At 33.6% G+C, this 24,565-nt stretch overlaps 1 protein-coding gene across 1 annotated transcript in view; it reads left to right on the top strand.

The window, feature by feature from the left end:
* The window catches only part of LOC117107604 (collagen alpha-1(I) chain-like), a 124,761-nt gene that overhangs the window by 7,424 nt on the left and 92,772 nt on the right, over positions 1-24,565 (top strand). The window contains exons 2-4 of the mRNA XM_033249307.1: positions 4,290-4,843; positions 5,451-5,534; positions 23,172-23,276. Coding sequence (XP_033105198.1) covers positions 4,355-4,843; positions 5,451-5,534; positions 23,172-23,276 — 678 coding nt within the window. The 5' untranslated portion in view covers positions 4,290-4,354. The remainder of the gene's footprint in view (positions 1-4,289; positions 4,844-5,450; positions 5,535-23,171; positions 23,277-24,565) is intronic.

Raw genomic sequence — 24,565 nt, 5'->3', positions numbered from 1 at the left:
GGTGAATATAGTCTGGTGTTGCCCAAAAACTATGTTTACAATTAGGCCTATTTTGTCAGACTTGGTATTGAACTTAATGCACTAGAACGTAAAAACGTAAATTTTTCCCCTTTTGCGGCCCCCTAGCCCCAGCCTAGATGCTCGCTTCACTCACAAATAACGCACCCCGCGAATTCTGAAAGCTTCGCTAAATTGCTCCGAGTTCAGCTTGCCCCTGCACTTTCGTTTCGACCCCCCCCCCCTTAGATTTTTCACCGTACGCCCCTGTGTATAGTTGTAAATGTTGGATAAAAACCAATGCTTTTTTAAAAGTGTATGTTAAAAGAATGAAAGTGGCAAAGTTTTAAAAAAGGAAGGAACTGTCATAAATTGTTGGATGAGCTTTATGTAAATAGTAGAAATTTAATTTGGTAGTAAATACACAGGTGAGACTTAACGGTACCATAAGTGTAATATTTGTTTGTTGATTAAAATGTATCCTGCATCATGCACAGATGAAATTTTAGTGAAGTGATGAATGTACATAATTTTGATCAGATAGTGAGTATGATGAATGGTGAGTTAATACTGTTAGGGTAATTGTTTTACTTTTCAAATATTTAGAATAATGACAAGCAAAGAAGACAACTTCAAATCTCATAATTTGTAATTTGGTGGTTCTGAAAAGAACCGTTTGGTTTGGAAAAAAATTGGCATGCCACACATGATCCGGTTGTTCATGATTCTATAAAATGAAGTAAAAAGCATTTCCAACATGAAAAACTGTTGCAAAATCAATAAATAAAAATGTGTGCCTGTCGATATGGACAAAACTAGGTTACAGTATCTATGGCTAAATAAATATAATTACTGTATAATAATCGGTCGGCCCCTAGCCTGGAGAAAATGATTTTTAAATGAAAATGGTAGGTAGGACCATGGGCAGGACTCAGCAGACAGCTAGCCTAGGCCTATAAAGCCTAGGCCTACAACAAAATTATTTTCGTTATTTATAATTATTAAAAACAAAAGAATATGTGGGCAAAGTAAGTAAAAAAGTGAACAGTGTTTTTAAAATTTTTTCGTTTTTAAGGGCCAAACTTGACAATCGTAAGTAAAGTGAAGACCTGGACGTAAACTACAAATGAGACTAAGCGTAGTCCTAGGCTTACACATGAGCGCGCTACAGAGGCCGAACGAACAGACTTGGGGGCACATTATGATCTTAATATCTCGACCGGACATGACCGGACACGGTTAATTCGTGTACCGAATAAAAGATACAGCTTTCTACTTTCGTCTGAACTAAATTTTATTAACCTGCGACAACCGGGACCCTTTACAAACATTATTTATTGACATCACTTTCGTTCTTACAATAAAAATAAGCCAATACTTACAACTGATAAAAGAAACAGTTATTTTAAGCCGATTTTGACGTTTAAAGTATGTATGTTCTCGCCGAAAAAAACTATCTAAATACACCAAACACGCACACAAACCAACCGTGGATGATGAACTGTGCATGTGTTTTGTATTTCTAATGTTTAATTGTTTGTGTATTAAGTACTCCACTAACGCCAGAGCGTCTATAGGGGTTTAAACTTAAGCGGCAAGGAGCTGTGTGTATAAAGAGATAGTGCTGTGATAAGGTCCGCGGACGGCCGTAGTGCAATTTAATAGGCGAGAAAGATCAGCGATAATGTCGATGTTACTCCTTCTGTTCTATTTTCTCTATGGTTGCTATGAGTTGACCGTTTAGTATTTCTACATCAAATTGATTGCTGTTTATATTTGAAGTGATCATATAGTGAATATATATTGTATGTGTTCAATCAGGCATGATTAAATCTGATTTCAGATTTTTTCTACCATATCAATACTATGCTATAAGACAAATTACAATAAAAAAACAGAAGGTCTTCTTATATGCGCGACATACAGATTTTTAGATTTTTAAAATCATGTTCGTCTGTTAGTGCAGATCGTCCATAACATGCAAATTTACTACTGCAATAAATACGCAATTGCAATGAAAGCAATCTTAAATATGGGGAAATTCAAAATCCCTGCATTTAGCTCCGTTTTTAGCCAGATAGATGCAGCATCAAGACCATAAAAAGTAGCAAAAAGTATGAATTTCGACATTGAAACGGGGGGGGGGGGCGGGGGGGGGGGGTCGTCTTATATGCCCAACATACAAAAATCATCCAAATATCTTCTCAAACACGGGTATATACACTAGGAAAACATTACTTTTTGTATACTAGAAATTGTATACTAAATTTTTTATTGTAAAAATTTTATGAACCTATTATGTATGATTTATAATTATTATGTATGAATTATAATATTAAGGATTACAATGCATAAAACCACACAAATGTAGTGGCTCGACTCGCATGCCTCCTTGCTTGGACTTTCCTAGTGTACTTTCTCAATGACACAGGCCGAAATTCCAGATTTTTTTAAATACGAAGATCATGCCTGGTCAATACAGTAGTGAATTACTGTAGTATTAAAAGTATACTGTAACTTTGTTCACCTATGGAGAGGCTTTTTTTTATGTTGTCATATTTGATTTATTTAATCGATAAGAAGATTAGGATTGGGAAGTGATGCCCAATGGATTGTAAAGCTAGACTTTTGAGTATTTGCTTACCACCAACGACAACAACAATTGAGACCAACGTTAGGTCTGCTCAAATAGCTTTAAACTCCCACAGTAATTTACCCTGCCTGGGGGCTAACGTTGATGTTTCAATAATTGCTGCACAAAAACCACAAGTTTCAAATTCTTTGCCACTGCTTGGTCTATTTTGAAAAGTATTTTAGAAAACAAAAAGCTACTGAGATTTTGTGTTGCTTTTAAGCCAGCTTTCAAAAAAGATCACAAAGCTCTTGATTTAAGTTCTTTAAATAATGCCTAACCTTTTTTTTTCTAACAATATTTTAAGTCTTTATTTAATCTGAAGAGGTTGGTATTTATGCTATGCAGTACTCTTCACACCTTATCTCTCTCATGTGCAAGTTTCTTCATGTTTCAAATGTTAACAGTGTTATCCTACATATTTCTGAAGTTCTGTCATTGAACTTCTAACATATGGTACCAATAATTTGCAAGGAAAATACTAAGTTAATGAGGTAAGTATGGAACCAACATCTCAGAACAGAGTACCGACCTGCATATGTTTGGTACAGTGATTACCAGTGCAGAATTAATTAAATTAATTAAAATGAATCTTGATAACTTATTATCCAGCAATTGTGCCATACAAACTATAGTAGATAGATAACCAACTGAAGTGGTATCCTTGCCCACCTTTGAAAGCCTGTGAGCTGTCGGGGGGATAAGCTTAGAGCCCCTAGCAAAAGGCGGCCCACGCTTCTCTTTCAGTTAGCCAGCATGACAGTTTTTTCAGCCCTAACATTGATATCATTTTAGGTAGGATTCAGCCACTTCATAAACCAAAATGCTTTGCTGACATGGAAGGGCTGGCAACATTTTCTCGCCCTTCCCCAGCAACTTTCAACTTTGTAGATTGCATTGTAGACAAATCAGGGTGTATTGCTAGTTGCCCTGATGCAATCGGGAAGGCAGCCCGATTCGTCTGCAACTCAATCAGCAAAGTTGTACCAGGTTGAACCTTCCTGACAGCTGTCGGTGACTGTCGCTGATATGGTTAGCGATTCTATGGTAACTGAGCTTGAGACACCCAACATTTTTTTCACAAAAGCCACAGTCCTAAGCTTCATAAATTATAGTCTCAGTAGTAGGCCTATCACAGGTCATATTATATAATTGGGGAATATACTTATTTATTTATTATTTTTGTTTATTTAATTTGTTCACTGGTAAGACAAAAAAAAAACACCACGGAAGAAAAAAACATGAAAATTAATAGAAGAAATAAAAAACAACCAGTATGTTAAATAATACAAACATACCATAAAGGCTTCTAAAATGTGCTAACCAACATGAAAAGATGAGTGTTCACTGGTAAAACAAAAACAAAACAAAAAAAACCCACAAAAAACATGAAAATTACAAGAAATGGAGCAACCAGTGTGTTGAAGAATACAAACATAAAGGCTGTTAAAATGTGCCAACCAACATGAAGGGATGAGTAAATTATTGTAGAAACAATGCTATATTTGTGATGCCTCATACAGGAATGATATAATAACGGAATGAAAGCGTATTTATATAACAGTGCATTTATATTATTGCATGTCTTTATCCATAATAAAGTATACTTATGTTTTTCTTGCATTTACTCTGTATTCTGTTTATCTCTCTGTGTTTGTAGAATACCGGGAGATTGATCTGCTTGGAATAATCGGTTTTCCACTACCAGAAGAAGTGTACTTCACGATGGGCATGACTCGGGACCAACCCGCGTACGAGATTCGTCCATTTTCCAACCTGGCACGGCAGGCAGCTTCATTCTTTGATGAGGGTCTAACGCAAGATTTCACCATTAAAGCGGTGTTCAAACCAAAATCTGAAAATGGCGGGCCGCTCTTCGGCATTCTTGACAATTATCAGACCGTTATAATTCTAGGTGTTAATATTTCCTTAGCAGGCAATGACAAGCAGAAGATATCTCTATTTCTCTCAGATAGTCAAACTCTTACTCAAACTAGAGAAGTTGCCTCATTTATAGTGCCGAGTATGATGAAAAAATGGACCCGATTTTCGATAAGTGTTCAGAGACACGTGGCAACTCTCTATTTTAATTGTGTGGAATATGATAGTCAAATAATCAGAAGGAATTTAGGAGACTTAATTTTTCCAAATGAAGCTGCTGTTTTTGTTGCGAAATTTGGTCGTCTTACCGATGATGGCCAAAGCACATTTGAGGTAAGTTTTCCATATCTCTTTAGCAATCAAAAATAGTAAAATGGGTTTCTAGTAATTTTACTATATTTACTTTACATAATGAATTCATTTTTAATTGTTGATAAAATTGCTGCCATGACAGGTCGCCATCATTAAATCGACTGTCTAAAGACTGGGTCTCCGTCCAATTTTGGGCTTCAAAACATTTTTGGAGGACCGTGAAGTTGCCCAAGAGAAAAACAAAAATTAAAGATTTGTTTTGGGTACAACTACTTCAATGATAATTATATAGCAAATATGCAGTTTATACAAGATTTCGTCACTAAAGAATAAAGAACATGGAGGTAATTTTCATGATCAGAACTTCTCGCCAGGTCTTGGTACGTTGGTTCCTAGCCCGGCGGGACAAAGTATAGATTCTCAAGTAGGCTTTGAATTAAAAACTTTACAGAATCCTGGTTTCACGATAAAAAACTAAATCAATTTCATCACATTAAGGTTAGGGTGGACTCTGTGAATATTGGTATTTACTGTTGCATCTTACTTGCCATCAGCGTATGCTATTAATATTTGTTTTTTGTCTATTTAATTATTCAGCTATGCATTTAATTTATGTCCATAAATATAGGGAACTATCCAGGAGTTATCTATAACAACAGATCCAATTGATGCAGAGTTCCAATGTGAGTCTTCTATAGCTGAAGAAAATGAGGTTAGTAGTTCTTTTAATATGATGTTTTTTTGTAGACTTTTGTTTTATTTTATCATTTTATTGTTAATAATCTGAAATCAGTATTTGCTATTGTGAAGTAACAATGATAATTTTTTTATGGTCTTTTTTAAACATAAAAAATTAAAAACAAAAATTGATATGATGCCTATACAGTACTAATTAATTAATTGAAGAACTTTGTTTTTTTTATTTCCTCCACTTTTTAATGTAATTGACGGATTCTTAATTTTATCTTAAAATATTTTTTCTACTTTGTACCATTAGTGCCGTTTCAAAAATTTTAGTTTTTTAATTATGATTATTGTTATGGCAACCATATGTGTTGGTGACAATAACGTTGAGGTCAATGGGTCAGTTGCCAGCATGTACTCATTACTTGCTCACCCTTGTTGAGAGTGTTCTGATTATTATAATTTAGTCAGTGGCTATTTTTACAGTCGTAATTGTAATGCAATTGTAATGCAAGTACCTGTACACCCTTGAAACGCATCAAAGTGTAAAAACCGGTAATGTTCACTTGACACAACCTTAGTGAGGTCAAGATCAGCGAAGACTCGCACCTACCCCAGCCTTATAATGTAGTCTCTTTTGGGTATAGGCCTATAATTGTGATAATCATGACTTCTGTAATTTGCGGAGGGCCTAATTTTTCATGTCTTAAGTTTATATGGCCATCTCTTTTTTCCGTCTTTAATATAATTAGAATTTTTCTCATTATTTTTTTGCAATTGAAATAAATTTTAGCCTCAAAGAATTAACATTAGTTAAGGTATTTATCAAGTTCATGGAGCAAGCAAAAAAAGAACACACAACTATAGTAATTCTCGATTGTTCTGTGGCTTTAGAATGCCTTTTTATGTATGCTGCATAAATTTATTACGACCATTTTAATACTAGCCAATTAATTTTGTATTTAATATGAAGTTGTTATTAACATTTTTTTTTTTGGTGTTTCAACTTGCCTCATTGAATGAGAAATATATTGAGTTGATACTGTTTGCAAAATATCTGGAAAAAGGGGACCAAAATTGATCATAACACTTTGTTAAGGAAAACAAATGTAGATTGAGACAATTTAATGCACCTTATAAATTGATTAATGGTTGATTGTATATATTACATCATATTCATGGAATTTAAACATTTTTGTTTGCATGCTGTTCTGGTGTAGAAAACAACATATAAATTACAAAGTTGGTTTGAAGGCATAACATTTTGGAGTAAAATAAGTCCACATGATGTAAATTAATAAGGACATTTTTGATCGTGGCATAATTCAACTTCACACCTTTGTAGTTTGTGTCACGCACATCAGACTTCTGACTAATGCGAGTGGTATCAGAAGAAAGTTTTTCTCTCCTGTGCGATTTTTTTTTATAGAATGATTTACAAGTGCTTTGATTTAAACAAAATATAGAGAACAGGCAACATCTAAAAAATGTTTTGCCTCATTTATGTTTACAGTAATCATCTTTAAATTATTGTGTTGAATGTGGCGAACAAAATGTTCTTTCAATGTTCAATTAATTACTTAGCAAAGTGTGAATGATTTGGAACTGCCACTGTTATGGTATTCCTTAACCTTTATATATTGTTTTGAATAAGTATATAATTTTCAATTCAATTTTTTAAGGTAAATTTTAAAACCATGTACTTTCACAAAGTTATTTTTTGTTTGGCAGCCACTGACTCTGACTGACTGGCATCTTTCAAATCACATTTAAAATCATTTGCAGTATATTTACATCTTATTACTCACAATTCGACTTTAGTCACTTGCTTAACATTTTTCAAGTGGGTTAAGGTTAATGGAGAGGTTCGATGATGTTAAGTCAGGGGGGATGTTGTCTAGCAAAATAACTTGATATGAGGTGGCTTCCTAAGCTTTATATATTTAATCAGCTAATTTCCTATTGGGGTATTAGTGGCATCTTCTTGTGTAAGCTTTTTATGGAAGGGCATGCAAACCATGTTCTCCCCCTAATGTAGGTACACCATTGCATGCAGTTAAGGTTTGTATTTACAATATACTAATAATATTGACTGATTTTGTTATTCAGTGCCATTAGATTTTAGAGCAGATAGAAGACCGTAAAACCTTGAATAGAAGACCAATGGGCTTAATCTCAAATTGAAGCCACCCCTCTTTAGTTTGCAAAAGTAGCCTCGAAAAAAAGCCGAGAGGCTGCAAAGAAACAAAATATGTATAATACACGCTTGGTTTACACAATAGTTTAGGTGCTTTAATGCTGGTTAATGCACTCCATGATACATACTGTTGTTACAGTGGCCCTGATTATTGTTTAAAAAGCCCCCATTTTTACTTTGCAAAAGTAGCCTCGAAAAAAAGGCCATCTTGAAAAGAAGCCCATCTCAAAAAGAAGCCCATCTAAAGTTTGCAAAAAAAAAAAAAAAAAAAAGTGAAAAAAAGAAGCCCAGGGCTTCTATTCGAGGTTTTACAGTACTTTATCCAAGAAATGGGTGTTCATTTACAAAGTCACTGTGTGGTGGATATTGTATTCTATAGCCTGTAGACACAATCAGCGATTAAAGCATTATTACTCTGGTCGTTTATACCCATATTATTAGGCAAACTGACAGGTACATACATGCCAAGTTTGAGTTTGGCTGTGGATTGAGATTTGCACAGGAACGAAACAATTTAGGCGTGGGTCGAGGGCCCGCCTAGGGCCCCGGAAATTTTTAGGCCTAGGCCTAGATGCTCTCTGGTGCACTCTGAGCAGATCTCTAGTGCTCAAATTAAATCTTAAAAATGGGGTAATATATATACTAACATTTTTTGAAAAATAAAATTCTGTCCGACATTTTGGATTTGGATGATGCATCGATGATGATAAACGCAGCCAAGACCCTATTTTCGCCGGTAAAACCATCGTGGATTCTGGTTCGCTGAAAGTATTGATATGCATGATCGCGGTCGTAAAGTTAAAATAGAAATGACGTAATGTGTACAGCGCCACCAGTGTTAATTTTACACGAATACATTGTTTACTATCGGAACGGCATGTATTTTCGCGAAGCGATAGAACTTTCGTAGATTTTATATGCCTTATAAAACTACAGAATTGTCACGTTTTGGATATTTTTGTATTAATAGTCTGTCTCTTATACACATCTAGATGTGTATAAGAGACAGGTTTTACAGTACTTTATCCAAGAAATGGGTGTTCATTTACAAAGTCACTGTGTGGTGGATATTGTATTCTATAGCCTGTAGACACAATCAGCGATTAAAGCATTATTACTCTGGTCGTTTATACCCATATTATTAGGCAAACTGACAGGTAATGAATTTTCCCAGTGATTCACTCCCCACTACATAATGTTTTTAGTGAATTCAGTCCTCTCCAAGCTGAATGGGAAGAGGGAGAGAAATCATGGGCACCGAAAGAGATGTTAAAGCAACACCAACTGCAGCTATACCTGCTCCCAGGCCTATATCTAGGTTCGGATTAAGCACTGGAAGGACCTGCGATCGACCCAATGTGAGTGCGATGCACAGTGCTTCTAGGCTAGCTGCAGGACCACATGTTGCATGAATTCCAAAGTCTGAAATTCTAGAATGAATCTTATATTAAATGATCATACTGCCTTTTCTTGCCAATTACTGCCCACGCTATCATTGGAGCGTTGTTTTAATACCCTGGAAAATGTCCTCTTTCTATACATTTACAGTACGTTTACCATCCTGCAGTATGTTATTACTAAAAATAACTTAAGGTTGCTTATTGTGTCTATTCTTGTATGTAATGTTAGAGTTAAATAATATGTGATAGAATCACTCCTGGTATCTAATGTCAAAATGGGTGTACAGAATTATTTATTAGAGATAGAAATTTCTACTTATGATAAAAAAATCAAAATACTGTAGTTCCTCTGGTATAAGATCACCTATTTACACCCAATTTTACGTACTCGCCTTTCCTCAGACAGAACCCCAAAATTGGTCCAATTTTATGGTCAATTGAGGTGGGATTATGCCGGAGGAAATATGGTAGATAGTTAAGTGTTGTTCACTGCTGGAGTTCTTTGAATTAGACTCCTGAGTATTGAGACCATTCCAAAGCAGTGGAGCTCAGAACGAGAATTGCTCACGAGACTGCACAAGCTGTGGCACATGCTGTGTGTTGCAGTAGGATGCGCAAGTCAGGAGGGCCATATACTTACTAATACAATAAGCATTGATGGAGTTGTAAGTTCAAAGAGTGCTTCAGTTACTGGACCCTTTATGGATACACATGCATTTCTATGCAAAGGTGTGTGGATGGATAATTGAGAACCAATTCTGGTAGTCAATGCCAACAATTAAACAAGAATGCCTTTCCTGCATTTAAGTGCAAGATTAATGATGGCTGCTTCTTTATGGTAACATTAAGTATTAAAGGTTTACATTAGAAAAGCAACGATATTTTATTGAGACCACTTGGTGCATCTGTTGCTTTACAAGGGCTGAAGTAAATGAGGTAGTGAGCCATATGATAGCCAATCACATGCTAATAAGTATAGTCAAGTTTAAATATCCAAAATATAATGGCAAATTTAAAATCATATCATCTCTGCTATGTCTTGTCATGCTATCATGATGGAGTATTATCAGCAGCCCTTCTGCAGTACAGTATCTTTGCCTTTCATCTAAAATCTACCCTTCATTTCTAAGGAATCCCCAGATGCCGTCCAAGGAATCGGTCAACTGTAAGATGCTGTTTGGAATTTTGAATGTATCAAAGTATATATTTCAGCTGATAGCATGCGGTGCATGTAGCCCTAGATATTACTGTGGCTAGGACATGTCCCTAAGTAGCAGGTAGATGAGCCAAGTCTCGCAGTATAATTCTCCTTGATAATATTAGAGACAGGCTAGCCCTGTATCCGTATCAACCAGCATGGTTTGATTGAAAGATAGAACCTGTACTACTGTAGCCTGCTAGCTATGGCCATGTCCCCTTCACTTCCTTCAAAACTCATATTATCTCCCTGCATTTGCCTACTGCAAAGCTTGCTATTCCATTATTTAAAACACGTAACGTAATGTTTAAGTATTATTTTTTACTTGAAAGTAATGGAATTGGTGTAATATATGTTGAGTGCATGCAAAGTGACCATCCCATAACTTCTCACTAAGAATTATGACGGAATCATAACATGTAACCTGTTATTGAACAATGAATGCAAGTTGTTAATATTTATTTGGTAATGAATTGGTAGTTTCAGTATCTTGATATTATATTATGAGCTGTTACAGTATTTATCCACATATTACTGTATGTGATTAATTCAACATGTACCTGTAGACCTTAGAACATCTTGGTCTCACCACCTGGTCTCACCTATATTTGCTTTTTTCCCAAGGACCCAATATTTGCCTCTGAGCGATGACATACCAGTTGAGTCCTGAAAATTCATTAAACTACATTTAAAATGACTCAAGTTATAGTAATTTCATTTGTAGGCATTCCATGGTTAAAGCATGGTTAAAGTCATCTTATTAAACTAAGAATCCATTAGGGATTCTGCCTTTGCTCTGCTAGGTGGCCCTGCAGGATAAGATCAAGATGTATCAATTAAAAGCTCAAGGTTTATTTATACTACAGAGTATTTACCATGTTACAACTGACAAAATGAAACTAAATGATGTAGTACTGTATACTGTACTGTATGTCTGAATAGTGAAAAACATTGATATGTTTTTCTTAAAACTGTACACTGAAAAGAAATTGATTGATACTTTTTTCTTCAAATTTAACTTCTATCAATAAATTATTTTCAAGTTCCACAGCACTTTTTCCCCCAGTCAGCTATAGGCAACACTATTGTTTGCATGGTCTTACCTTGAAAGTACTGTAATTGGTTTGAGGTTCAAGTCCTGCTAGAGAACTTTTTTTTATATATCTACAAAAGGAATTATTCTAGCTATGGTTTGGTATTATGGAAGATATAATTTCATGTGTTCTATCCAAGCCATCTTAATTATCTATTTGTTTATAGTCTGCTAATGCTTTTTCTACTACTGAAAATTGAATTTATTTCTGATACTCAAAACTGATAAATGGGAATTCATGTGAAGAAGTCTTGTCTGGCCTAGGCTATGTAGACCATGATGATGTTCTGTAATACTTGGAAAAATGTCATTCTGGTCCTCTTAATGTGTCGTGGCTATGCCAAGTTTTCCAAGTGTCCTTTGGATAGCTTGTTAGGTAGCCCTCTGGGACATCAACCTCAGCTGGCCAATCAGCTAAACTCTTTGAAAGTTGTATGTGACTATAGACTAGTGACTAGATGAGGAATACCGTAGTGGGATAGAATGTTTATCATATTTGAAAAGGTGCTGAAAGAAACTGAAAACTATATTATAGTAGATAGGAAAAAGAAGTAGAAAACTAAGTTGGGACCTAGGATAAATGGGATTTCATCCATGCCATGGAATTGGAAAATGGTACTGTAGTGTAGAAAGAAGGGAAAGTACAACCATAAACTACCTTTGGAAGAAGGCGGCATGGGGTACAGTAGTTCCACTGAAGACTGGGAGGATAGCAAGAGTTTTTCTGGTTTAAGTTAGAATGTTATTGTATTATTAGTCGGTAGTTAAGATGTTACAACCCCCTTGATGTACAAGTTTATGTATCTTAGACCAGTGATAACATAGGAAGATTGAGGGTTGCAGGGAAAATAAAATCACATTGGCTGTAACATATTCGTTATTATCTGAAGAAAATATAGAATTCACATCCCCTCATTTGAGCATTATTGTTCACTAAAAATTGTTATTATTAATTATGGCAAAACATTCTAGTAAAGGATATCTTTTATATCTAACTGAAAACTTCCAATAGAAGACAGAATTTCCACTGTAGTTACAGTATTTCTTTATAGTGGATGACCCATTTCCGAAAATGAGTGTGGCCAAGCATTGTGCTTTTCCCCATTACCACAATGGCAAGGTGCAATAGCAAGGAATAGGTAAAGATTACAGTAATAAACACCGGTTCAGCACAATAGTTGTTTGCCAAAGCCAAGATCAACTTTGTAAATGATATGTTACTTGAGTTTGGATAAACCCAGCTGTAAGGTATATTTCAATTACTGATGTGATATGAAGAATTTAGGCAATGCTATAAATGAGCTAGCAAATAACACATGTATTTGAAGCATGATACAACACCAAGGCAAACATTTAAGATTAATATTTTCTAAGGACCTTACAGAAGGTGTCAGGTTGGTGTTGACAGGTTGTAATCATATTTGGCAACTTTAGTATGGTCAGATGATTTAATTAATATACAACAGCAGTAGTAAAAAAAATATATGGGCAACCTATGCACATCAAGAATCCCTGATTTCTTTAATATCCCTGATAAGTTTTTCCTATCTTTTATATCTGATAATAATGTTTTAACCTTTTTGATTAATGAATGAGCAACCATTTACCTGTACTTCTATAAAAATTATAATTTTTTTGGTTTTTATCTCTAACACAGGGATAGGCCTATTTCACATGCGCTTCTGCAGAACTGCAGAGCCCCTGGTACAGTATTCGAAGGCCCTCAAAGATGACTTAATTATAATATTTAGATGCTTAATTTAGATGAATACCAACATAATTTAGGTACTAGGTCTTGAGAAAAGTGCATAGTTTTTGTCCCAGGAGCCCACCACAGAAAATACAGAAATATTTCACATGGTTTTAGATCTAAAATTTTGCTAATAAGCCTACAGTAGATGTTATTTAAATTAAAACAAAAGAACCAGGTCATGTACAAGCGAGAAGGTGGCCAGACATTGTGAAAATTCAAGATGACATTATCTTCACATTATAATTATATGAGCATCGCCATCGAAACCCTCATTTCAGGTGATGCAGACGCACTGGGACTAACACAAGCTGAGACATCAACTGGTGCAGCCTCCGGCTTGAAAGAACAAGGTCATTGGGTAGACAGCGGTGGTCTGATGCTCACTTCCATATGTGGTTGGTGGGTTGTTGGCTGTGTCTGTTGTTAATTTTGCTTGGCAATAGCTGTGGATTTGTGGAAATTTTATCTACATGTCCTTTTTAGCTGTACACTGTTAGGCTGGAAATCTAAATCATAAATTTCATCCTGAAACCAGGGTTGTAGCTATATAAATCTAAGGATGGATGACATTATAGGGGTGGGTGGTTGATAACATTGGTAACCTCTAAAGAATAAGAGTGGATTTTAAAGATAGAAAAGTGGGTTAATAATGGTGGGTGGTGGGCCATGAAATTAGACTTGGTGGAAAACTTCAAGGCTGGGTAGCCCCGCCCACCATAACTACATCCCTGCGAAACTAACAGAAGGAACTAAGACAAGAAATGAACAAACAGCAAAGCAACCAGTGTCGCATCTCAATTCTCCGCTGCATTTTGAGGCCCCCTCCCTTCACTACAATATAATTGAATCCAGAGCTTAAATGACATTGGCATCTGTCCTACTTGTGTACTAGAAACCCCAGACAAATACAACATTTTTAGCTGTTTGTAATAGTGATGTGTTCATTTTCAGCTGAAGTAGGTTGTTGACAGTGATCTGATGCATGTACTGTACATTTTCGGTTGATAGGCTGTTAGCTAAATTTTGATGTGATGTTAATATCCATGCAACTGCCAATGATTTGATATTCATTTTCAGTTATAATCTTTTGGCAATGGCAAATGCCTGATGTTTTATTAGGCTGGTTGGCAGTGATCTACAGTTCATTTTTAGTCATAATAATTCGGAGTAGGGTGTTAGCAGTATTCTGATGTTGTCTTTTTATGTTGTTGCCAATGATTTGATGTTGATTTTCAGTTATAATCTGTTTGCAGTGGCCTGATTTTTTTGGCTGGTTGGCAGCAAATTAATGTTAAATTTTAAGAATAGTAGGCTGGTTGGCATTGATGTTTTCAATTGTAATATGCTGTTGTACTATGATGTCCACTTTCATGTGTCCTTGGCTGTTGGTGATCATGTTGGTTGCATTTATCATTGAGGCCTGTTTTTCTCTCAGATGTTCAGAGTAATTAATTGTGCATACATATGTACTATCCAAGCCATTTTTGCAGACTTTCACTATACACAGTACAGCAATGGCATTATGGCTCACTAGGGCTGTCCTAGATTTGTGCAATGCTGAGTGTGAGAGGCAACACTCTGTACCACACACAGGCTGGACTAGGCTGCTAATGAAAGTAGGCAGACAAGTCCAAGGAGTAAGCATAATCATAAACAAAATCAAAATCATAAACAAATACTACTACTACCAAATTGTTCAATGTTCTGAGGTAGTCGATACAAAATATTTAGTTAATAGTTATTCATTGCTCTATATGGTAGAGTGGTTTCAATAGTTTATCCATTTATTTTATACTTACCTCTTGTTTTGCACTGTTTATCCCTAATTGGTTAATTAATGATAAGCCTAATTATTACAATCATTGTAATAAACTATGCCAAAAGAAATTTTCAAAGTACAAATGACAGATTTTGTTGTACACAAGTATGCCAATATCTATATATTACATTATAAATAGAATGACTATTTACCTAATAAAAAGATATAGAATTTACTTGAAACAGAATTTAAATTTTATTGTGATAAAATAATGGTAGCAGACCCAACAATGTGAGATGAAGAATGCTGTTGGACAATGGAAAACAAGATGCACAACATTGATGAAAAATGTGCTCATTTTGCATAGCACCCCTCTCAAATATGCGACACACCAAACATTTTTGTATTTGCTAAATATGTTTTTACATTCTGGTGCAATAAAAATGAAAATTCAAATTATTTTTATTGCTATCGTATCATGATAGACTGGATATTATGGTATTTGTCAAACTACATTAAATTAAATTTAAAAAAAACAAAAAAAAAAACCCAATAAATGAATGAACCTTTTTACTATTTACATTAATTTTGAATTAGATGTTTCATGTATAGTATTGATTTGTATCGTTTTAAATTAAAAGGCTACAGTTTAAATGATAGAGCAAAGTATAATGAAGATCAATGTAATAAATTCAATTAAATGAAAATTATAAGCAAGAAAATAGAAACTTTGGTCTAATGGCTGTCCATTAATATTACTATAATTATATTATTTTATATTGTTTGTTAGATTATAATCAGAATATTCACTGAAACATTCAATCAATAATTAACCAATGGTTGATCTCAGAAAATATTTTAACACATCCAGAAACACGTTATATTTTCATTGCGGATTTTTTGGGCTCAGTACGGACTCTAAACGTATGCATTTTCTTTTAGTTTTAAGGCGTATGCGGATTGTATAAGTCCGCAATGACGATATAACATGTTCAGAATTAATTTTTTTTTTTTTATAATGTTTTAATAATGATATCTCATCTTGAATATCATTTCTTTGGGTGTCTTCACACAAGACAATATTTGACAATCATCTTTATATTATGAAAACCATTAATATAAACATATATAAGGTAGTATTTACATTGCAACTTGATTCCAACCCTGAAGGGAAATGGACTGGTTTCCAAGGCCCAATGGAAAAAAGTGCCAAGGTATGAAAGAAACCTAGGTGGCAGCATTTACCTTTTGACAAAACATTCCATACCACTGCGGTTATAAAATTAAAAACTTTATAAGTTACTGGTGTTTAGGCAATTATTAGGCGGACACAGGCCTGGGCTGACAGTAGTTTCGATTGTCTATGTAAGGATTTTTATGGTGGAGACAATGATGTTCTTTTTTGTTCATATTATAAACAAAGTCTTGATAAGTATACAGTATCTTTTAATATGTGTTAATTCAGTAGGGGAGTATTTCGATTGTAAAAGGATGTTTATGGTGATAACAATACATTTCTTTTGAGTTTATAAACATAAAATCTTGATAGTAGGCCTATAGCTTTTATTTATTAATGTAGTAGGAGAGTATAATATTTTATCACCAGTAATTTATTGCAGGACATTGCCCCAGCAGTTGGCCAGAATTATCGAAACGGAAGTTCTTTTATCCGATACCTATTCTTCATAAACTTAATAATAGGACATAGATAATACGATTTATATAAACCGATTGAAGCCTTTGTGAAAGTGCTTAGAAGAACCTTTGGAAGAACCTTTGTAATATATACACTTTAAATAATACAAAGCTATCTATTTAAGCAAATAGCTATGAAATCTTCCAGTCTATATATTTCCAGTCTGGAATTCCAAGCTTTATCTCCAGTTTGCAATATATTTCCTTCAACACCAGCAATACCAAATAAAAAAAAAATCCCCACAATTGTTCATTCATTAAAACAATTTTTCTTAAAATAACTGTTTTTGATTTTGAAACTTGCTAAGTTGAAAGCAAATTGTATTGCGCCACGGTTTAAATATAGTTGTAATGTTAATACCAAAGGTTTCCTACTACATTTTATGTCATTTGATGGGGGCTAATAGAATTACAATTGTTTATGTTTCTCCCCAACTCTTTTCACCTTTCATGTCTAGTAAACCACTTAATAGCTAACCAGTACTTTTAGCTTTAGTAATAACTGCCAACCTATTATAATGATTTAATGTCAAATTTTAAATGCCATAATAGTTGAACTGATGTAGAAGCTGTATACTGTGTTCATAAGAACCAGTAAAATTTTGCCCAGACCCAATGATCTTAATTTTTTGCCGATTTCAGGTTCAAAATGTTCTTATTTTGTTCGTATATTTACACACTTTTCAACCATACCAAATTATTTTTGAAAAGCAGTGTATCTGCACTGTATTATAGAGGGTATTACATAGTTGCCATAGTTACAGCTACTGCAATCAAGATACAGATAGGCCTAAGATTTTTTGGTTTTTTTCTATTTAAAAAAATTAAAAACCTCATTTGACATTTAACTTGTAATGCACCAATTCCAAGAATAATGATCAAAGGTTCAGTCATTACCTTAATTGTATATATTTGATAAAATTAATTAATTTTTTTGCTATTAATTCAAAATGAAACGAGTCTTCCTCTTTAATTCAGAGATGAAATATTTTTAAGTTCTTGGCAGAGTTTTGAAATTTTATTTAAATCTTCTACATATACCTTAATATAACCTGCCGAACTTAAAAGTAAGTATAAAATATAATCTGTGCTAAATACTAAAATTTTACTTCTTAATTTCCTGTACGAATCAACAGTACTATATAACTTTAATACAAAATTTATTGACATAAAGGATTGACATTTCATGTCCATCATGGACGCATTTTCAAGATCAAGTGAACAAAAATAAACAAATTATAGAATACCAAATGTAGGTGACATGAGGTGGGATTAAACACGTCACATGATTAACACTAGCTCAGTAGGCTATCATGAAGTGGAAAAGTTTTTCTTTTTCTTTCTCTTTTCTTTAAGATTTCACCTACTTTCGTACTGGTAAACACTTCTGCTGTAGACCTATTTAATATTTTGCTGAATATTTGTATATTTGAGTGCCAATCGAACTTGTGCCAAATAGATATTATTTTGGAATATTTTTATTTTCTTAATTAAAAAACTATTTAAAACAGAATTGTTGTATTTAACTTTAAATGAAAAAATAATTGTCGGTTAGGTTTTTTTTTTGTATCCTCTGTTATATTAACCTTGAAGAAACAGTTTGCTAAAATTATATCTTGGTATTTTGTTGGATTGGTGACAAACTTAGTAGATTTCTAAAATTATTCAATGTAATGTTTGGAATACATTAAATTAACCAAGTACATTCTGAAAATTATATTGAAATAATGTAAATAAAACTGACAATAAAAACCTTTATTGAGCTTCAAACATTGAAGATTTGCGTTAATACATACACTTTTTTTTTTTTATAAGAACCAGTAAAATTTTGCCCAGGCTCAGTGTTCTTATTTTTTGGCTGATTTCAGACTCAAAATGTTCATTTGTTCTTATTTTACACGCTTTTCAAACATAGAAAATTATTATTGTACAGCAAAAATGGGCCCTGGAAAAATTGCCCCAGAAAAAAGGCCTGGTAAAAATGGCCCCAAATGACAGTACACCTGATTATAAATGGTATTACATAGTCACACCTACATTACTGCACATAGGGTACAGATACAGTATAATTTTTTTTTTTTGTTTTTCAAAAACCTCATTTGACATTTTACCTCAGCCTCAATTTGTTCTTATTTTTTAAGCAATTTCAGCCTCAGTGTTCTTATGAAATGTGTTCGAGTGTAATTTCGATCTGCAAGGTCAGGATCAGCAAAACTTTGACAAAGCATTCCCTTCTATGTAACTAAATCGAAGTAAAATTTGTCGCCAGAAATTTCAAATACTTAGCTACTGTACAAGCCTTGACATTTCCAATTGTTGCCATAAAACTACTGTAAGTCATAGTTCTTAAATCTGTAATATGAGTGAGTATTTTGAGGCATACTTTTGAAAAATTTAGGAAAAAAAAGCCTTGATTTATTGGAAATTTTTACAATCAGTCCAGAGGGCAACATATTTTTTTCTCACCAAGAGGCTACTCTGTCTTATGCTTCTTACAATAGACCTATTTACGTATAAGATAATGCGTTCTTCAGTAAAAATGGCCCCGGAAAGAATGGCCCCGGTAAAAATAACCCCAGTAAAAATGGCCTCAAATGACAGGTAGGTAAAAATGGCCCAAATGATAAAATTCAGTAATAAAAATGATTTTTTTTTTAAATCTTTAAATATTTAAATACTGTAAAATAGCAAGAATTAATTCAAGAAAATAAAACAATGGCTCCCAATTTTAAAATTCATTTTTAAAAATTCATTTTTTAAATGAATTTTTAAACTATTTAAATGCTGTAGGCCCAAAATAGCAAACATTAATTTAATAAATCATTCTGATAAAATTAAGTAATAATATTTTTAAAATCTCCAAACTATTTAAATAATAAAATAGCAAAACTTAAATTAGTAAATCAAAATAAAATATGTGCATATTTGAAAACTAAAATAACTTATACAGTAGTCTTTTTTACAGAATTTTATCATTGGGAGCCATTTTTACCTACCTGTCATTTGGGGCCATTTTTACCGGGGCAATTCTCACTGGGACCATTCTTACCGGGGCCATTTTTACTGGAGTCATTTTTTCCTACATTTGTAATTCACATTCTCAATAATTAACTTTTTATTTTTTATTTATGTGCTTATGGTTATATAACCACATGATAAAATCATATCCAACCAATTTAAAAAAAAGGATTGAAACCATGAAAGAAAAACCAAATACACTGTACATTGTTAATAACAGTAATCTTGACTGGAGAGATTATTATTAGTATAAATAAATATATGCACTTTACATCATGCGAAACCTTTCTCAGAAAGTACAATCTATGATAAATACTTTTGAGTTTAATTGCATTTCAAGGGAAGCAATACATAGGTTATAGTTGTGGGTGTTGGGAATACAAGCTTTCCAAGGTCTTAATTTATCTCAAAAACATTCAACTTGCTAAAAGTCAGTGAACATTCATTGGGGACAAATTAAACCTAGTCACCGGTTTGCTAATATTAAGATGGTTAGGTAAAACAAACATTTCTGACCTAGTAAAGGTAGATTTAGTTCAGTAATCTTGGTATACAGTATATTATAAGGAATTCCTTTCCTTTACTTCAGTTGTAAAGAATTCTTTGATGCTGACTTTCAGGTGTGTCCAATACCATCTCTTTGTTAGTGTAATTTTCAGTTACATAGTTAAAAGATGATTAAGGTTGAGAATCAAGTGTCGTTTATAATAAACACCTCTGGCTCAAAATAACATGACCTTTTTTTTTTGGGTGTAGGTCAGTGTGATTTTGTGGCCATACCCCAAGCTGTGATATGTATTGTGGGCCATGTTCTCGAAAAATATGGACACATCGGTAAAATAATCTGTGCTAATTATTCACATTGTGCATTTTATTCAATTGAAACATTAATATAATTATTATATTATTTTAATAACCTTTAAAAAAGTGGTGCATACTGTACCATCTTGGAAGTACTGTAGGCCTATACCAAAATTTACTTGTAGTAAAAATGATTTAAAGCATTAGCTTTTTATCTGTAGTAACATTTGACTGAGAATTTCAACAAACGCTTACAAAACATAAACACATGCACACAAACATCTACGATTTTTATTGCCAAGAGACAGCCTGCGACAATAGCAAATTATTTAAGAATACTGTAGTCCCGCTTGCCAACTGGCTGTTTTTCAAACTCTTTGTTGATTTAAAATTGATAATTTACTTGGAATGTATTCTGGGTTTTCAAAAGGGCTGAAAAAATGCGCAACTGGCAGTTTCACAAAACAGGGTGATAATTATGTAACATTTTATGATAAAGTATTGATTTATAAATCAACATTTATAGTGTGCTTTTTAAGGGGAAAGTGGGAAGAACGGTAGGGAAGCGGCTCATGTCATAAGACAGTTCGTAAAAATGATGAAAAAATAAATGCCCCAAAAGTACGGTCTTTTGTAATAATTTTATTAAACGTTTTGATTATAATTTTGTTGTATTAATAATTTTATTTGATACTTTGATTTTATATCTTTGCTTAGAATATTCACCCTCAGTCCCTATGAGGTTGTTTTCTTGGTTGTTATGTCTGCCATTGTTAAGGAATTTTTACAACCCAGTTTCTATCTTGATAGTAATAACAAAATAACAGACTGGGCAAGATGACCACATACTGTGAACGAAACAAATGACGCATAGTCCCTCCAACCTTCTGAGGTTTCAGAAACTGTAATATGTTTTTCTGTTTACTTTTGGAATTTAAGTTTGATGCAGAAAATGATTATTCCAGATGGTTTTTTAAAATTGTGGCATTCCAAAAGCAAATAGTATAATTCCTGATCTTAAATAAATGGGCACAATCATAATCAAAAATAAGTATTCTAATACATGTCACGTGGGTTCTAAATTTGTAGTGGTGTAAGATGATTGATGATGTTTCAGGTATTTGGTGTTGTAGTCAGTCAAGTGTAAGCATAGTGTGGTGTAGGTTTCCTGTACAGAGTACACCTAACCACTTGTGTTGCACCCAGCAGAAGGAAAAGGACAAAACTGTACTTTTGTGCCCAAGTGATCTGAGGCTACTGGAACATCTGCATAACACATGTTGGTTCTGCAAAGTCAACACAAGTTGATTGGTTACACCTCTGAGCTCACTTGGGCTTCTGGTTCTTACATTTTCTGCCCTTTCACAAGACTAGTTGTTCCAGAAAGAGGCTACAAACCATGGTTTTACTACTACCAGTGTTTTTAATGTTCAATATTTTACATTGTGTAATAGCTATTCAGGATATAGAAGTCTTGGAAGAGGTTAGTGGTGTTCTTTATCAATTATTTATAGGTGCTTGTAACTTGGGAGTTACAAATAGCCATGATCTTATATCATCTTGTTATGTAAGCACAATTTCATCTTGGTCATTTCTCGCGCATTTTCTATTTATGCCAATTCGGCATAGAGAAATGTTTCAATCTTGTCTAGAATTTTTTTAAACAGCAGAGATTCATGCCAGGGTGTTACATCAGTCACTATATTAATAACTTGTGTGTATATTACAGTATTAGTGACTGTATTCTGACCATGTAATTTAGTGTAGCTTACACTGTCCAAAAAGTTACATACAGTACAGTATTTCAACATGTTTAGTATTGATGTATCGAAATAGGTTTATAGAGAATTGCAAGAATCTTGTAATCGTATCATACCTATTTTGAAAGATTGTATCAAATATTCATACTAAATCTATTTTTGTATGCTGTGCTTATTTATTCATTAGGTATACTATTAGCTGTGCTAATATTCTAACTTACAATCTTCACATAACACTGAAGAGAACCTTACAGACTTTTGCAGTATTGATGACATACTGTAGTAGTCATAGGAATGACAGGCCCGTAACTAGCTTAACTCGGGGATCAATGTAAAATCAATCGGAACTCTATGGATAAGAGAGGAGCAAACTTGTGGGAAAATGTGACTGTATATTCTAATATGATGAAATGAAACAGAAAATACTACAGAACTATAGAAAATACTACAGAACTACAGACTACAATCTGCACGTTTATCAAATTCCACTTGTTATCTCGGTTTGTGAGTGATCTTCTGATCCATAATCTCCTCTGGTTACCGGCCTGAATAACAGAATAACTTGAAAATAGTTTCATTGATATTTGCTTTACAGAAAAAAAAGAGCACTCTTCTCTCAAAAAATCTTCAACTATCTTTATAAACACTAAATTAACATGAATAATGCTGTGGTTTGATAGTATATTAGATTTTTTCTGTTCAATTTATCACATTTTTGTAACTATGTCTACTACTAAATCAAATTTTATTTTTCAGGAACAGGTATCACAGTAGAAAATGCACTCTATTTGTGCATTTTCAATGTTACAACATGAATTTTGTGAAAGATCAATTAATTAATCTTATTCAGTGATTTACTTGACTATTATTTAAAAAGTATGTTTTAAGCATGCTGCTTCTTTTTATAATGTTCCAACTAAGGCTTAACAAATGTATTTAACTGCTGCTTAGATATTTAGGTTTAGTTGAACTTGAAGTGTTTTCATTGCAGAGTTCTGGAAGTGGGGACGGTCTTGATGATTTCCAAAATGATGGAACAATAACCGAGATAAATGTTGTTTTATCTGAAGTAACTGAATCAATCTCAATGATTTCCGTAGGTATCCGGCTGAGTATGAGGCCATGTTGTTGTTGTCCACTGTAGGTGGTGACACGTCTACTAAAACCAACTAACTATATGTACAGTATGTTTGTGTATGTGTGCATCTCTTGTGGTTCTGTCATGAGCATGTTTATTCGTATACCATAATATAAAGAATTTCTATAGCACCTTTCCAAAAAATTGATCAAAGCACTTTACAATTTTATTACAAACAAGTGAGTTTTAAGAACTTTTTAAAATGCTTCCAAAGAGTTTGATTCTCATCATCATCATCAGTTACTGTTCTTGCTTTTGTTGCAGGAATGAGCTTTACAGCCTATACTGGTTCCTCTGGTTNCCCCCCCCCCCCCCCCCCCTCGATCCATTGCTTTTTGTTTTGCCTCATCAACATACCAGTTAAACAACATCACCTTTTACACTGACTACACACTCGATGCTAGACACTAACGCTGGGGAAGTTCCCTTTATTCTTCTGCGTCCCTATAAAATCAAAATTTATTTAGGTGTGAATAATGTAACACCTCTTTTACTTCCTAATTAATTGATTAGATCACATTCAAGTGTGAATCTTGATTAGTGTATGGGGAATTAATGTAAATGGGGTAAAATGCTATTATTGAAAACAGCATGCAGTAGTGGTGAATCGATTTTTTCCTGACTGGAGAAGGGGTAGGGGAAGGGATTGCTGTGCTACTCGACAGGCGGGTCTGATAAACCCTGGCATGGCTCAAGAGAATGTAGGTAAAAATGGCCCAGAAAAAATGGCCCCGGAAAAAATGGCCCCAGAAAAAATGGCCCCGGTAAAAATGGCCCCATATGACAGGTAGGTAAAAATGGCCCCAATAAAAAATTTGGTAATAGAAATGATATATATTCTTTTTAATCTTCAAATATTTAAATACTGTATAAGCAAGAATTGAATCAAGAAATAAAAAATGGCCCTCAATTATAAAATTAAAGAAAAAAAAATAAATAAATAAACAAATGTTGTAAATTACCTTGTAGCAAAAATTTAATTAATAAATCAACATAAAGAATATGCATATTTGAGAACTAAAATAAATTAGTTTTTAGCTCCTATGAGTAGCTCTGGGAGTAGGTCTAAGTATTTTTTTAAATTATTAATATTATTAGATATTATTACTATATTTGCGGTCAATTATTATTATTATTAATGGCTCTGATGGGAGGCTCTAAAACATTGATTCGGCACCAGTTTTGAACGACAAACTTGCAGGGAATGTTATAAACCATTTTCGCGAAATTTGAAATAAAAATTCCAA

This window comes from Anneissia japonica, unplaced genomic scaffold (genome assembly GCF_011630105.1).
Source record: "Anneissia japonica isolate Jap-2015-1 unplaced genomic scaffold, ASM1163010v1 scaffold2266_len499427_cov150, whole genome shotgun sequence".
NCBI lineage: Eukaryota > Metazoa > Echinodermata > Crinoidea > Comatulida > Comatulidae > Anneissia > Anneissia japonica.
Note: the sequence above shows the minus strand (reverse complement) of the source record. Positions and strands in the feature narration are given on the sequence as shown.